This window comes from Geospiza fortis, unplaced genomic scaffold, assembly GCF_000277835.1.
Source record: "Geospiza fortis unplaced genomic scaffold, GeoFor_1.0 scaffold171, whole genome shotgun sequence".
NCBI lineage: Eukaryota > Metazoa > Chordata > Aves > Passeriformes > Thraupidae > Geospiza > Geospiza fortis.
Genome location: NW_005054313.1, coordinates 6,688,051 through 6,705,014, shown reverse-complemented (window position 1 = coordinate 6,705,014; position 16,964 = coordinate 6,688,051). Strand labels below are relative to the sequence as shown.

Genomic DNA, 16,964 nt, shown 5'->3' with positions numbered 1-16,964 from the left:
TTTTATATATATCCTGTGTCTGTTTTCCACTTAGAATAACAGGGAAAAATGGTTTGTGATGGTGTGGAGGGAGCATATTTCATCATGCTTGTGAACATTGGGTTTTTTGGATTTACATACTCTGCTCAAGTATAGCATATAAATCATATTGGTAATTATTATTTAGTTTATCAATATTGATTGTGATCCTAATAACCCTTTTTCATAGAATCATTAAGCAAAAGCTGCAAAACTTGTTCAAGTACCTGTTCTCTGCACCTGCTGATCCTCTCAGACAACAAATCCGAATTATTCTTTTCTTCATCAAGCTCAAGTTCCAGGTGAGACAACTTGTCCTAAGTGGAACAAAGAAAAGCAACCTCAGCATACTACTTTCCATCCTCTTCAGATTGCTATCAGGGCATTCTTTAAACTTCAAGGACCCAAAGTGTCTGAAAGACTAAGCGTGGAAACTGAAATGCCTCTTAAAACACACAGCAAAAGAGATGGCAGGTAGATAAGGCTTTAGAGTGAATTTGTTTTACAGAAGTAAAAGAAATGTTTTGTTTCCTTTTTTAAAATCATTCTCAACAATTTCAAGAATATAAGATAAATCCTGTAATGTTTCTAGAGACTTTTTTTGAGTGTCTGCATTACATTATACATTTGGAAGACAAATTTCTTTTTATCTGAGTACAATGACATAGAGATGTTTGTTTATGAAAGTCAGATGACAGCCTAGTTGAACTGAACAGTTATGCAGCCCTGTAACAAGGTAGAGACACAATGTTATTCAGACTCCTGAAATGAACTCATATCAAAGACTAAACAAAACTTACACTTCTAAATAGTTTTGAAGTTCTGAATGATGGGCCTAGAAATGAAAATAATGGAAATGTGTATGATAAGCGCTAGATAAAATTAACTAAAAAGAAGTTAATTAAAAGTATGAGAGAAAATTCTAATTTAGAACATATAATGTTACAATAGATATGCTAACAAATTACCTTTAAAATATACCACATTAATTCTAATTCCTGCAGTAATACTACAAGGATTTTCAAAAACATGAAACTATTTCGATTCCTTCCAAGCAAAATCCAAGTGAAACAAAATTATTTTCATCTCTTCAAAAAAGAAACAAAGCCTTAAGAAATGTCTTTTACCTCCATTAGTTTGATTTGTCTTGCCCGATCATCTTTTAAGTGGTTTTTGGCTTCCAGTTCATACTCCAAGCTTTTCACAGTCTGTTCCAGTAACTGAGTTTTTGTTATTGCCTCATCCTGGGCTCTCTGGTGGTCCCTCAGGTTCTCTTCCATCAGGCGCATCTGAAGCAATAAGATCAGGGGAATTCACTAAGACTGAACTTGCTATAAACAAGGGATGGCAGCAAAGGCAACTCGCTGCAAACACAACAGTTCTGGAAGCATGACAGGAATTCCATTGAGTTACTGGCTTTTCACAGTAATTTTTGTTTTATCCACCAGATGGCACCAAGAAAATAAACTTGGATTATGACCTATCATGAGATAACAGCAAACACAGTGTGCTAACACTATGTCAAAATATATATACATATTTGATGTGTGTATTAGTGTAGATATCCATATACAACTTCATTCAGCTCAAGAGCTATGTTCTCAAAATCACTGTTTTATCTTTCATTTTTCATCATGAGTCTTCATCTCTTTACTAAAGCTCTCCATCCCTGAATGGAATAAATATAGAAGGAAGACACAACAATATACAGGAACTACTCTTTCTTCTATTGTTGTTCTTTTAAATTTAAACAAAGGCAATATCAGAGTTCTAAAATGGAAAAATCCAACTACGAAAATATTCCATACAGAGAAAACATCTGTGACCAATGTATTCTCATAACTTTTCCAACTGGAGAGCAGGTATATGCAGATTTTTAAAAGACTGGATTGTCTTTATGACAAAATTTACATACTATGAGGAAGACACTCAAGATTGGTTAATTCTTGGTCGCACAGAAACCTTTGTGATTTAAAGCTCCACCTTGGCTCATATGAAAGAAGAGGAGAATGTATGTTTGTATGTTTTTCCTAAATAATTGGTGGGTTTTTTCCCTAATAGAAAATATTTGTAAAGTCTCAATGCCTTCAGTAGCAGGCATCAAAGAGCAGCAGATCATCAATGGAATCCTTGTCATTTCACTCAAGGTGCATTCATTTGACAAAGACTGCATTTATCTGTCCTAAACAGGAACTCCCATTTCCCCAGCAGAAATGACATGCTGATCACCACCATGGAAAATCAAACTCAAAAGCATGCTGAGATCAGCCTCTCATGATGTACACGAGAGTATACAAAAGCAGGATAGCAAACATTCATTATCTTGAAAACTACCTGCACTGAATTCTAGGTCAAAGTTGAGAATTTCTCACTGAACTTATGAGTCTTTACCTCATCTTGCATTCTTATGTTCATCAGGCGTGATTTTTCTACCTCAATGTTCTTCTCCTTTAATTGCCTCTGCAGATCTACAAATTCCCTGCGATTTTTCTCCTTGTATTCATCAAGCTGGCTCTGAAGCTCCAGAGTTGATGTTCTTGAGATCTCCACCATTTCAGACATCTGGGCAAAAAGTACATATACAAAAGGTTCTGTTGTGCTTAATAAAACAAATGGTTTGTTTCCTCCAGCTTCAGTATTCAGCTCAGTATTTTCAAACAGAAAATTTATCAAACGTTCCCAAATAAATTAATTTCTATGCAGAAGTGGGAAAACACAAAACAGTAAAGTTAATTTCCAATAGCATGTGTGGCAAGACTATTCTCTTTTTGTCTGTCAGCAGTTCTTCCAGCTGAGTGACACAATGAACTGCATAGTCACACTTCAGTGTGTCAGTATGAGCTGTACAGTTTACACACAGATGGCCCAATAAATCTGATGCAGAAATTTTGAGAATCAGCTGTAAAACTCGGAAATATTGCTGTACTGTACATGAGAACTGAACTCAGATCTGGGATCTGATTTATGCAGAACTGGTTTACAATGCCATTTTGTAATAGTGGCGTTCCAATCATTGTTACAGCCCTGAAAGCTTTAAATAAGAGCCTCTAGGTTAAAGATGCTAATACTAAAGTTTTCATTTTATTTTCTTTTACACGTTTAAAAATATATAATTCTTTATAATTTGTCAGTTCATTTAGCTCTATCTGTTAAACATTCAGATCCCTGCAGCCTCCTGGGCATGAACTCATACCTCCTCCTGTAACTTCTCAACAGTCTTGTTCAGTTGCAATCTTTCATTCTCCATTTCATTCTTTATCTGCTTTAACTGCTCCTTCTGCTGAGTTTCATCTTTTAATTGCTGACTTAATCGCTGTCGTTCCTGCGAAATGCAACGGATGTTCTCCTGCAGTAGATGAAAAAATACATATAATAAAATGTAGACCATCTTTTCTAATGCCTTAAAGGTATCTTAATTATCACAGTAATACCAGCAGCTGCTGTAAAATTAAGACAAATTTCAGGTTTTACACTTTGCTAGGTAGTATAGGACAAACACTGATATGTCATGCTAGAAACAACTGAGTGTCCATTTATACCTCTTAACTCAAGTATTAAAACCATGATGCAGTGGGAATGTTGCTACCAACTACCCAAATGCTGCAGTTTCCTCAGTGTCTGCCTGGTTCAGTACACTATACTGAATTTCTGTGTTTGAAATCTGGATGCCCTATAGGACAGCTTCAATGGTCAGTTTAAGTAAAATCTCTAATATAAGTGTCCTTCATGTACAAAAATCCTTGAGCACTTTTCAGTGGAATTGGCTGGCCTGTCACAGTGCAACTGCAAGTCAGGCAAACAGCCTGTCAGTTGCCAATTTAAAGCCAATCTTTAGTGGCAATTAATTACTTTGTGAAGAAGCTAAAGTATTATTATATGAAAAAAGAACAAAAGGGGGAAATGAAAAGGAGTAATTTGTTTTCACACTAACCTAAAAGATTATTCTGATATTTCTCTATTTTTTTCCAAACAATACTAGTTGAATGTTCTCTTTAGAAAATCAGTAATTCATCTCAGCTGATAACTGAAAATTAAGAATGTATTTCAACTTACAATGCTCTGCAATGCTAATTCTAGATGCCTACCATTATCTACCACAATGAAAAGATAAACTTCCTGTTTTTCAACCCATTGAAAGGATCCCATGTTCTGATTGTTTCATTTTAAAAGCACAGATTAGTTGATGCTGCCATCCATAATGTTGGTGTAATTATTAGTTTTTAAGATATCACAGTACCATATATGCTATGGTTATAGGGCACAAGAATTAGGTCATTTCCTTTCTCAATGGTACAAAAATTACGAGATGTATTTCATTTCCTGAAACACAGCCCTACACAGAGGGGGCTACCCTAAAACAGAGGTTACAGAAATACTCCTCACTTGTGAATCCATAAACAAAATTTCAATATAGAGGATGATTTTAGATGAAAGCACTAATGGAAACTGTCTGTTACAATTAAGTGTATACCAGCTTTAACTGTTCTGACTAGAAATCCAGAATGGAGGAGGAATAGACTTGGCTGTTTCCAGTAACTGTTACAGTTCTATTGGTATTGTCATTGTCTTTCTTATACTAGACCACCATTACAAGTAATTTGTGTTATGTAAAAAAGCAAGATGGGCCAGTCAGGAATTGCATTTCCACCGGGATACACATTATTACAGTGCCAGTTTGTCGTCTCAATTGTCAATAGTAACACAAGGCCAAATCAACCTACTGCACAACATTATTCATTAGAACAACTCTAAAGACAGAAAGGCTGAATTGTTCTAAACAAAAGGCCCACTGATTACATCCTGAGGTCTGTTAGTGCTCATATCCGGTGGACAAGAGTGCAGAATCAGAAAAAGGATTAAATTTAGGGTGCCAGAATTTAGACATAAGTTGTGAATAAAACGTCAGCACAGACTCTCCTGCCACCTTCCCTAGAATTCTTTCATTTGGAGACCCTGCTTGGAGGCAGCTTATTTGGCACAATGCCCTGAAGGATGCATTAACAGAAAAAAAACCCCACACTTTTCAAGCATCTTGCCCCAAAGCTAATCAAGATGCAGGAGATGTGTATGGTGCATTGATCCATGTTACACAGCAAGGTCAAGTCAGACTGTGACAGAAGGGAGTTCTTAGGGGAGGGTGCTAAATGCAAGCCAGTGATGAGCAATGCACCCCTACAGTGATTGTGCAGATTATCAGTGATACAGACAAGCAAATGAGGAGAAACAGTGAGGGAGAGCAGGTAAACAGATTTAAAATGAAAAAATATATAAAAATTAAGACAACCAAAAACCAAGCCTAAACAAATGCCTCAGAGGAAACACTTATTCATGAAGTTGCAAGACACATCAGCTTAAAAACATCATTTTGTGAAAACAAAACTCACCCATATTGTTCAAACCTTATATTCTTGAAGCACACTAAAGACATAGAAGTATTTTCTTGCTGTTGTTATTTTTTCTTTTTACCATAATTAACTGAATCATAAGAATATTCTGGTTAACACAGTCTTTCCTAGGCTTTTAATCTACTTAGAGTCAAGTTACATTTTCAGGTTTTCAAAACAGAAATGTAAAATTTATGTTGAAGACAACAGGGGAAAACGTCCATTCAATTAAAAAAGTGGTACTAGCAATTTACATGGACCTCACTTTTGAGTCTGACTTGTTTGATAGAATCCCTTGAAACTTTAGCTTCTAGAAGCAAAACTAAGAGAATTCTAAACTGATACTGTTGAAATCAATCCTTTGGTTCATGTAAAAGGTGAATCACAGAGAAGAAAAATTAGGTTTGTAGCTTTTGCAGACACAAAGTATGAGGTAAATAAGAATAGTTTCAAGATTTATACACATTCCCCTCATTAATAAATAGATCTGAATTTTCATGTGATCTGAATCACCCAGTCTTGACTCATACACAGCACTGCCAACATCTCTCTCCTACTTTGAAGCAGATGCATTCCTCACATGTTTAATTTCTGGGCTAATCTGAGAGAAAGCTTAACCTTTCCTGGACACTGGGTGGACTAAGGAGCAAGGTGGAAAGAGGATTTCATTCAGAATTTAAGAGGCTGCAAATCCTAGTGATACATGTAAAACATCTCTGGTTTTGTGATTAAATATTCCAGTTCCATACAACATTTGCAAATAAGACAAGCTCATAAAAATAGAGAAGCAAACGTCCTGATATTTGTCCATTTATACTAAAGTACTGTTTTTTATTCTTTTACATGTAAATACCTTCATGAGTTGCATGATCATTGAAAATAATAGATTTGTGAAACCTGAGGCAGTTTATTTGGCAATTGATTTCCCCAAAACTTTGCTAGATCCATGGAAATAGAAAAAAAAACTTCATCAAGGAAACCATTTTAATTTGATGAACGCTATGGTTTCATTCCAGATTTGAACACTGAAGTGAGGTCTAAAATTTACAACAAGTCTACTTCAAAAAGAATGAGATGTAACTCTACAGAGAGCAATAGTGACTCAGGTAAACAAAAAATTTAAAATTTAAATCATCCAAATTCTTCTTGTTCTTACCTGCATATCTTCTAGCTGGCTTTCCAAAGCTGCTTTTAACACTAACAATTCTTTTCCTTCCTTTTCAGCACGTTTCAAAGCTTCTTCTAATTCTTGCTTTTCTGCCTGCAATGATGCAATTTGATACATTCAGAAACAGTGGCCAGGCCTTTAATCTGACAAGTAAAGGCTGTAAAATCCTTCCACTCTGGCCTGTTACTGATTTCCCCAGTCCAAAGGTGTGACTGAGTTTCACTCTGGTTTTTGATGGGAAAATCCTTCCTACACATGTCAGCAAACTGCATCCTGCTTCTTGACAACCTGGTTTTCCTTACCCTTTCCTATTGTCCATCCTCCCCTTGGTCAGTTTTTATTCTACAATGAACACATTGCAAAGAGGAAGACTACTTAAGGGGTTTGTTTGCTTAACTTACCTCATATGTCTTTAATTTTTCCTTCACTGAATTTTCTTCTCCTTTCATATTATCAATTTGTCTGTGCAGCTCCTCAATTTTCCTCTCTAGCTCAGTAAGTGTTCTCTTCAATTGTTTATTTTCCTCAATCAGCTCTTTGACTTGATTTTCTACACTATTTCGCTCCTCTTGTGCAGCATTTTTTTCACTTGCAAGGACAGCAGCACTCTAGTGAAAACAAATTATGTCATGTTTAAAAAAAAAAGAATTGATGCTGTTTTCCAACAGGAGTTCCATAAGGCATCACAGCAAACACAGCTAGGATATAGCATTAAAATATCAACAGAGACTTTAATATTTAGTATTTTTTCTCCTTGGGCATATGAACAGACAAAGTAATATATGACACCTGAACAGTCTCACACTTGTCATCTCATATTTTCACCTTTTTTTGCCCTAAAATATTTCATTACCAAATCCCATTGTTAGGTAATTCCAAGTAAACTAAAAAATTTACAGATAGAAAAAGCCATATGGACCTTTAAGGAAGAACATATTTATGAAGAATGTCTTCCACAACACAAAATTTAGGCAGGATCACCCCACTGAATATTCCAAGCACTAACATGCAACACACTACATCCATGCAGCTACTGGTGGGACTGCAGAGTAAATGACAGATAATATAAAGAGACCTTTACACTAAATAAAGAGTATTCAATACAAGTGGAACCACCACTGAGTTCAACTTGTATTCAAAAATATACACTTTTTTTTTTTTTCAGAAACTCCAATCAATACATAGCACAAACACAAATTTTAATAATGAACAATGCATCACAACTTGAGGCACTGGATTTTTGACTTTTGTTTGCAGGGCAGCTGGCTGCAGCATGTTACTTTTCAAAGCTAATCATCACCTTACCACTTACCCTCTAAAACACCCTACAATTTACTGTGGAAACCATGAGTGGAAGTATCTGTCTATATTGTTATACTATCTATATTCTTCTAACACAGACCAAGTATGCACTCCAACATTTAATTCTGTAAAGAGCAGGAAGGATTTCACCTTTTCACTAACTTTTCATTCAGAATCCCCTCCAAAGAACATAAAAGAACCCAGGATATACTGGGTGGTTCTTGTTTCTGGGCATTCAGGGGCTGGTACAAAACAATACTCTGTACACAGATCTGGTTCCCAAGTGCAGCCCCACTGTCTTCTACACCAAGACCTCAAACAACAGCAAGAACATCAGAGCAAACATAGGAATCAATCCAGACCAGGATTCTCTCTCATGGCCATGGCTGATGCTTACAGGCAACAAGAGGAAGAACAACTATGAGGCAAGCCATTGATCATTATACACTCCCAGCTCTCACTAGTTTCCTTCCATGAATGTATCATCCATTAATTTCTCTAATCCTTCTCAAATCCTTTTATACCGTTGGCCTCTACATTATCTGGTAACAATAAGTAATTACACATTCATTACTGAAGCACAACATTTTTTGCATGTGAAATTATGTTTATCTGGATGAGAACAAAAGAAATCCTATCAAACTACTCAGAAAATATTTTGTTAAATATTTCATGAAAGCATGAAAATCACTTTTTATTTATACTATTTTTGACTGTCACTCCTGATCTTCCCCTCTCCTTACCCAAAAGGAATAATCAAAGTTATATAAAAGAGTGTTTACAAAGAATGCCCTCACTAGACTGTTTTCTAGTGAGCAGCAGCTTTAAAATCATGCAAATTAGATAAAGCAGTAACTCAGAAAACACTCAGACTGTCTACAGGGTCAATGAACTTATTATACAAAAACTGGCAGCGTAAGCAGGCTGACAGGTTGTGGTCTTTTGAAAATCCTGAAAAAACTTGTTCTTCTAAATACATGACTGGTTAAAAGCTCTGAAATAAATCTGTCGATGCTTTAAGTTTTCATGTACTGGAATTTCAATAGCATTTATATATTCCTTTAATTTTTGCTTTCTGCAAGCAGCAAAGTTTTACTAATTAGCAATCACTCCACCAGTGGCTCCTTTTAGTCTCATTTCTCCTTTCTGGAGCTGAGTGAAAGCAGCTGAGGCATGCTGGGGAGTTCAGGGAAAGGAATGTTGATTTGTCTGTTCTTTTTCATCCAACTGCCTACATGGGGCTGCACAGTAAGAGAGGACTGCAGTGGACCCACCCACATCAGACCTGGAGATTCCACTACATCAACCATGGTTTGCTCTACTTTCCCAACACAGGAAGCAGTATTTACCTAAAAGTGGATGCACACATGCACAAAAGCAAACAACCCCCCCAGAGATCCCAACACATAAATAAACAAGAAGTAATATCTCTCCATATATATTATTTAACCTAAGAAGTTCAAAATTAAGTTCAGATTACACTGATGCCATTATATCTAGAGATATGCTCCAGCTGGCTTTTTGTAGTGTGTATCTCACGATACAGACACTGACACGAAACTAAACTATTATTTGCTCTCCTTTTTCACTATATATTTCAGAAAGTTAGCAAGAAGTTAGGTGAATACATGTAAAATGTAGAGAAGTGTAAAGAGCCAGTTGCAAGTATTGTCTTTATTAACCTAATTTAAAATCTTGGAAATAAATTGGATATATAAATAAAACCTTGCTAAAATTCCAGCTGATTGAGTGACCAGCACTTAACCAGCAGATCTTCACAGGTCTCTAATGACCTTGGTGTCATTACAAAGGTTACACCTGCCAAAGCAAATTCTCTAACAAGTTAAGGACAAAATTCCTTTCTTTCACACACACATACTTTTACGAGATGGTAAAAAACTCTCTTGGTATATATGGAGAGCTGCACTGTATTGGAGTTGGAGAGTGAACGCTTTTCTTAATTATAATCTGGGGAGAGTACAAGAAATTTTCTTCACAACTGGTTTCACTGTACACATTGTTTCAACATCTTTTCAAGTTGTTTCAGACAAGACTGAAAAGAAACATAGGAGTATCTATCTTATCAGTTTACCCTACACAACTGTACTACACACATAAGGCATGGAAGATCACCCTGAGGATACTAGACAAAACAATCCAAAAGTATCCTCAATTTGATAGTGAAGTTTAAACAAAGTCAAGCCATACAAATACAGTTTAGATGTATCTTGTATAAGAAAAAGCACACATAGTATCATTTCTCCAAGAGTCAAATTACACAGCTGGGTTTAGACAGTAAAAAGCTTATATTCATTTTTCCCTAGAGCACTTAGAATTTCATGCAGAGCTTCTTCACTGGCACAAATGAAGTTTCTGGATTATAAGAGCTTTTGGCAACATATGCCATGTCCTATAGCATATTACCACAGAAAGTTGAAGTATTGAAAGTCTCCACAGCTTTTGCCTTGTATTCTCCATTGTTAGTCCTCTCTAGCACCCCACATTACCTTCTACCTCCCCTCCAGGCCTGCTCTTGGCAAAACACATGAACAAGACAGCAAAAAGCCTAGGGATCACTGGAGAGCACACACAGAGCATACAAGCACTGAAATGCAGCTCTGACAGACCTTGTAGCAACACCATTAGGGGAGAACCTGGTAGAGAGAGATCCCTGTCCATATATTGAACACTTACATAAGGTTCAGGCCAGCAGCTATCAGGCCATACAGGGCACTGCTGACGCACAGAGGGATGGCTGTGTCCTTTGCCATGGAACCCCTGCACACAGGCAGGGTGCTCCTGCAGTCCCACCCAGCTGGCAGGCAAAATACCACGTACAGACCACAGGTACAATTCAACATTGTCATTAGGATGGCTCACTACACTCTGCAAAGCATTTCCCTACCAAAACATGGAAGTGAAAGATATGAAAACCACTGCAGTGAAATTACTATGTATGTTGATAAAGTCTGAATGGTAACTGCTGTGCTTCATAGGTTAAAACTGAAAGTGGCAACAACAAGGACACTTTAAATTTTAAACTGTCCTACAGTATTTGCCAACAGCCGGGGGTAATCTCTGGGGTTCTGCCTACATGAGCAGGGATGCATATTTTCACTAAAAATTCAGGGACTGGCTTACACATTCAAAAAAATGAGTTGACAGCTATTTGCAAAAGCATTCAATCAATGGGTTAGAGTGATGAGAATGAAAGTAGAAGGAAAACTGAACACTGAAGGGGTAGCAAGTACAAGTGAGGCAAGAGCCAGACAGGGAGAGGTTGTGCTGTGGATCCATTTCCCTCAGTCCATATGTGACTTGTTTGTAAAGGTGCTGCACATAAACACTTGAGTTAACTCATGGTCCTCAAGGCTTAATGATATAACATCAATTAATGACTCCTGTTGGTGCCCACTCATAAATCCTTTACATTTAATTATTTGGGGATGTTGGAAAAGTTTTGGCAATTATTTTAACTAAGTTTATATAATTTAACCCATGGTAACAGAACTAGGTGAAGGTCACAAAGTAATGATTTAAGTTGAATATAAAACATTAACAGACATTGTTAATGTAAGAACTTTAGTTCAAAGAATTGTGGATCAGTCTCTTCAGAAAGGAGATCTCTTTAAAGGAGATTATGCACATAAACATACAGAGCACAAAACAGACAAAACTGGTTAAACAAGATTCTTGTCAACAAAACCTGGAATGAAATACTCTATATTCAGACATATTTGCCATACAAAGGAAAAAAACCAAAAACCAAAACACCTCTGCAAAACCTCAAGCCCCTCAAACTACAGGAGGAGAGGGGGGCAATTTTATCAAAAATTGAAGTGGGCTCTTTTGGATCTTAAAATTAACATATGTGAATCCCAATTTTGCAGTTTCTTCCCTATGATATAGAAAATGTTTATTTCCTTTTAGTCCCACTTACTAGTTGTGGCAGCATGTTTTAGTAAACCAACTTCTTACTGTTACTATTTACTGCATTGTATTACAGAATTATATTTATATAAGTAAATACCCTATAGCATTTTGCTTATTATGCTTATTTACTTGCATTTGTTTTGTCTTTCCTTTCAATCTGCCTGTCCTTGCTCTGTCTTCCAGGGCATTCAGTGTCTTCTAGTCCCTACATTTGTACTGTTTTACATTCAGATATTCATCTCCTCAATCTCTGAAGGAACAATACCCTTCTCTTCATAACCACACCATTTGAAGACTTCTTAACCACACTCATATCACCTTCTTATTCATTACCTTTGAATCCACTGAATATTTTATTATACTTTCTCAAATTTCATCATGTTTAAACTCCTGATTAAGAATATGTAAACCTTATCAGCAACATTAAGGTACAGAGATTAGGGAAAAGGAGCTGGAAATGGGTTGTGAATGTCTGGAAAAAGCTGAGAATAAAGAAAAAGAAGCTCATCTAGAAGAATGAAAACACAGTTGTACAGAAGTTCTCACAATACAAAGTCCTCTGTGACTGACTGAAGATAAACTTCTGCATTCTGATGTTGTCATTCTGCCACAGTACACATGTAGTAACTTTACTTCTTAGTCCAGCAGTAGACACAAACCAAACAAAACAAGTTATCAAATCCTAAAAGAAAGATTCACTGGAAAAAATCTGTTTCTGACCACAAAAATAGATCAAACATGGCAGAATATAATCCATGGTGTTCAATAACCACCGACTTTTTAATAGTTCTCATACATTTTAATACTAAAGCTTAAAGGATTAGTCAATTAGCTTAAGAAGTTCAGAGTTTACAGCAGAAGTGAGTGAAGCAATAAAAAGACAGGACAGTTTCACAGCTAAGGTACCCAAAACCAACCCTGGAGAATCTGGAGTCTGTTGTGTCTGCCAGACCTCCTGAGGCAAAGACCTCACTCAGCCAAATCTTTCCAGAGGATCAATAACCACATGCTCCTTAACTTCCCTGTGTTTGAGACATTGGGGCTTGGTTTCCATAGATTTGAGTGCACAGTTGCAACTGAAGTGAGCAAAAATTGTACACGGAATATATCAGGGACTTTATAATGACTAACAATGTTACCCTAGGTACTTTAGTTAGGACATGCATAACTAAAGAATCCTCTCAACACCAATCTCTCTACCTCTTACTTTCCTATATTTAATACAGGGAATAACATTACTTAGAACATGGCAGGGAAAAGGAATGTTGAGAAAAGGAACGAAAAGTCTGTGAAAAAAATGTCTGTAATTCTTTCTCCAGATGATGTTTTTCATAGTATGTACAAGCTCCATTTAACTCCTAGCAGATGAGAAGGAAGTGAGCACACACATATTTACATACATATATATGTGTGTGTGTTGTTTGATTTGGCATGTACACCTGATCTATACAGTCTTTACCTAGCACAGGTCTGCTTATCTGAGCCACACAGTCACAGCTGCTGGAGTTTATATGCATGTGGCATTTGGTTTTCAGCTCTAGGCCTATGGAACATAAGGGAAAATCACCAGTAAAATACATTTCCCTCACCCTTCATCCTGCTCCTTTCAGGCATTTTGCCTAACAAGAAATTAATCTAATAAAGCTTGGGTTTGTGTCCTTGTATATAGTTATATATACGTCCAGAAATATTTTTAAACATGTTAAATTTAGTCATTTCAACTTTCAAGTTCAAATAAAACAATATTGTTCCAACTCCTTTGTTGCAGAAACCTCAGTAAAGCAAATATATTTATACAGTATTCCACTCTGAACTTTGTTGCAAGCAGTGAACAGATAGTATAAAAGGCATCAAAATTTTTTCCACCACTCATTATTGTGTAAACCCAAAGAAACTGGACAGAACACCCATCAAGGTCCTTGAGATGCAAATGAAATGTTCAGTTTCAACCTGAATACAGAAAAAAATACTTTTGGATAGGAATGCAGAAAATATTCTGTGGCTCCACACCTTTTTTTTTACCACACCCTCAACACTGGCAAAGACATGAGAGAGGTTGTGTAACTGATCATTAAAAAATAGTTTTGGCTGACTTCAGTGTTTTAGCTGGTGAAACTCCCCTTTGGCAGTGACTACACACTATGGGATCCTTAGAGTCCTTTTACAAAATAAAGGAAGACTTAAAGTGTGTGGTTGTTAAGTATCTCATTTGCCATGTATTAGAATCATTACATTTTGGCTAAATCCAATGTTGATCAGGCAAAAGTCAGCAAATTCTTCTAAAAACCTTTACATTACTTTTCAGAATCCAGTTCAACTGAATATCAGGAATTGCATGGCCAGATCTGGGCTCCCCAATCCAGGAAGGACATTGAGGGACTGGAGCAGATTTAGGTTTGATTTAGAAAGAATTTCTTCTCAGCCACCGTGATCAGACACTGGAACAGGTTGCCCAGGGAGGTGGTGGAGTCACTGTCCCTGAAGGTGTTTAAGGAAAGACTGGACGTGGCACTTGGTGCCATGGTCCAGCTGACATCGTGGTGTTCAGCCATAGGGTGGATTCAATCTCAGAGGCCTTTTCCAACCTAATTGATTCTGTTATTCTGTGAAAAGTGTTTCAACCAATTAACTGTTTGTTCTTTAACAGCCATACTTGAAGAATAAATTTCCATTCAAAATGAGCTGGGCCACAAACTGGAGCTTTTTAAGGGAAGTAACAGATTTTCAAATATTTTTTTTCATATTCATAATTGTGCAATCTAAGTAAATGACAGGATAATCTTGCAAAATCTTCTGAAAAAGGGAAATGGTGTTACTGCTCACTTCAATCTATTCCTAGTGTAGAACACTTCAGGTATAAAGATACTGGCTGTTGAAACCAGCTCTGAAGACTCATGGGTCATCTTTTTAAGTTGATGCTGGACTAGTTTAACTTCTTGAACTACATGTAAGAAGTTTCATGTGGCTTCAGGGATTCATATCTACCCAGCTCCCTCAGATGATCCAGAGGGGGTAGCAGTGATGGAGATATCCAATTTGTCTTTTCCTCTTCTTTTTTAATACAAACAAAATAGTTTAAATAAAACTAGACACTGATTTCCTTAGGTAACATGCAGGTGATTTCCAAAGAAAGAAAAAAAATCCCAAACCATTCTGTACCCAAAGACTGACACAAAGGGAAAAAAGTCAAACACAGTGAGTCTCCCCATAGGGACAACTCTTTAATTGTAATCATTATTAGCTCTTCTGTAAAGGGAGCTTCTGAAATCAGTATTATTCAGCTACAGTAATCTAGTTTTCAAAGTTCATGAATGCAAATAACAGGTCTTTATTTCTGCTTGTACCTCTGCTTTTAGTTCTGGCATTTTTACCCACTGTTTACCTTTAGGCAATTTTTCTAAGCCCAGACACTATTTCTTAAAGCAGCTGGAAGCCTTAGGATGAATAAGAGTAACCACAGGATAGCGTGGATAATTAAATTTTGTATCTCTACAAAAAGAGTACCAAAATTCCTTACAAATCGAGTGTTAGGCTACCAACCCACCCAACCCATTCTCCCTACTGCCCAAAAAAAGGTAAATACAAAACCAACAAAACTTCTGGAAAAAAAGCCTCCATGGCCATACTTACTTTTTTTCTACCTGACATGGATTATAATAATTCTTCCCATAATCTCAAACTGAGGCCTAGCCAACTTTAACACATGGCTATCCCTTTGGAAGTTAACTATTATTAGTTACCTATTAAAAGGGTCAGTGACTTTTTCCCCTCTCTTCACAAGGTACACTGCAAGCAGCTTAAATTCTCTGCTGTACTTCAAGAAATTATTCAGTAAGCAAGTGCACAAATTAACAAGCAAGTCAGACTGGTCTCTCATTCCAGCTAGAGCCACTCTATAACTCCTTAAAAATTCACTGGTGACAGCTTAGAGAAAAGGTTTGTTTTCTTAAAAGGTCATTTTCACTGCTTGAAATGGTACCATGTCTTAAATATTACTTCCAAAACTATTTAGGTTTTCATTTATGAGATGTAATGAAAGATTTAAATACATATATTTCAAGACTGAGAATGCAGCCCTCTTTTACACAGAGCATATTAAACAAAATTTTCCAATTGAGGCATGACCTAACGTTTATATAAGTTATAAAATCCAGGGCCAGGAAAGTATTAACCTCTTAACCAGTACCTGCATCAATGTCATGTTATCCCCCTGGCTATGTATCATGACATACTCAGATTGGCTTATACTAACAGTCTTTTGAAGGTCAGAAGTTGGTGGACAGACTGGAGTAAAATATTAACTAACTCTGTGTTCACGTTGTTCCCTCTGTTTGACGGAGTCAAATACTTCCCATACATACACAAACAAACTTATACTGTCACGAGAAAAATCACCTGAATACATAAACTGCCTTCTGCTAACAAGGATTAGAGATTCTCCTGATGGCATAAAGAAGTAACTGGCTGTACAAGCTCTTCTAAAGCTTCAGAAACAAAGAAAATGAAAAATCACACAAACAACCCCCCTTCCCAACCCAGACTTACTGAAATAGTCCTAGCAGAGGAAAGGCCACAATAGTTAAATGACTATTTCAGATAAACAGGATTATTTTTTTATTATCCTATAGATGTGATCCAATCCAACTCAAACAGAACTTTGCAGGACAATTTTGCTGAGAGGCTTTCTTGACTCTACATGCAGTATAAAACCCACTAGCTGTAGTTTCATGGTACTGTCTGTACCCAAACCCACACATGTATCCACCAAATAAATGGAGCAGTAAACTGCAAGGAAATGAAGGACTGGAGGAGGTGGAACTTAAAGACAAAGTCACCAATTTAAGTATTCAGAGTGCTTTAGAGGCACATTTTATATTCTTGTTGACAACACTAATATTCCATAATTTGTTTGGTACTTCATTAAATGGGTCCTGAAATCATGCATGATGCTATTACAAACTTCCTTTCCACACACAGAACAGACCCGTTGGGGAAAACAAATCAAATCTGTCTTCCAAACTTTTCCTATAAAGTTCTAAAATAGGTGTTTCCAATAACAATACCTGTTTAAGGAGTGTCTTGCAGCTTTCCTTCCACCATCACACTTCTGTCTGCATACCCTCCCTTCTCTTTCCCCAACTCATCTGTGTTTGTAGCAC

General features: G+C 36.6%; 1 protein-coding gene across 4 annotated transcripts in view; it reads right to left on the bottom strand.

The window, feature by feature from the left end:
- CGNL1 (cingulin like 1) overlaps positions 1-16,964 on the bottom strand; it is a 44,234-nt gene that overhangs the window by 11,560 nt on the left and 15,710 nt on the right. For all 4 annotated transcript variants that reach the window (XR_004081611.1, XM_031055962.1, XM_014306513.2 and 1 more), the window contains exons 9-14: positions 6,972-7,178; positions 6,559-6,663; positions 3,212-3,364; positions 2,410-2,580; positions 1,146-1,307; positions 246-335 (exon numbers count right to left, since the gene is read on the bottom strand). Coding sequence is in view for 3 of the 4 variants with exons in the window: in XM_031055962.1 (XP_030911822.1) it covers positions 246-335; positions 1,146-1,307; positions 2,410-2,580; positions 3,212-3,364; positions 6,559-6,663; positions 6,972-7,178 (888 nt within the window). In the remaining variant the exon portion in view is untranslated. The remainder of the gene's footprint in view (positions 1-245; positions 336-1,145; positions 1,308-2,409; positions 2,581-3,211; positions 3,365-6,558; positions 6,664-6,971; positions 7,179-16,964) is intronic.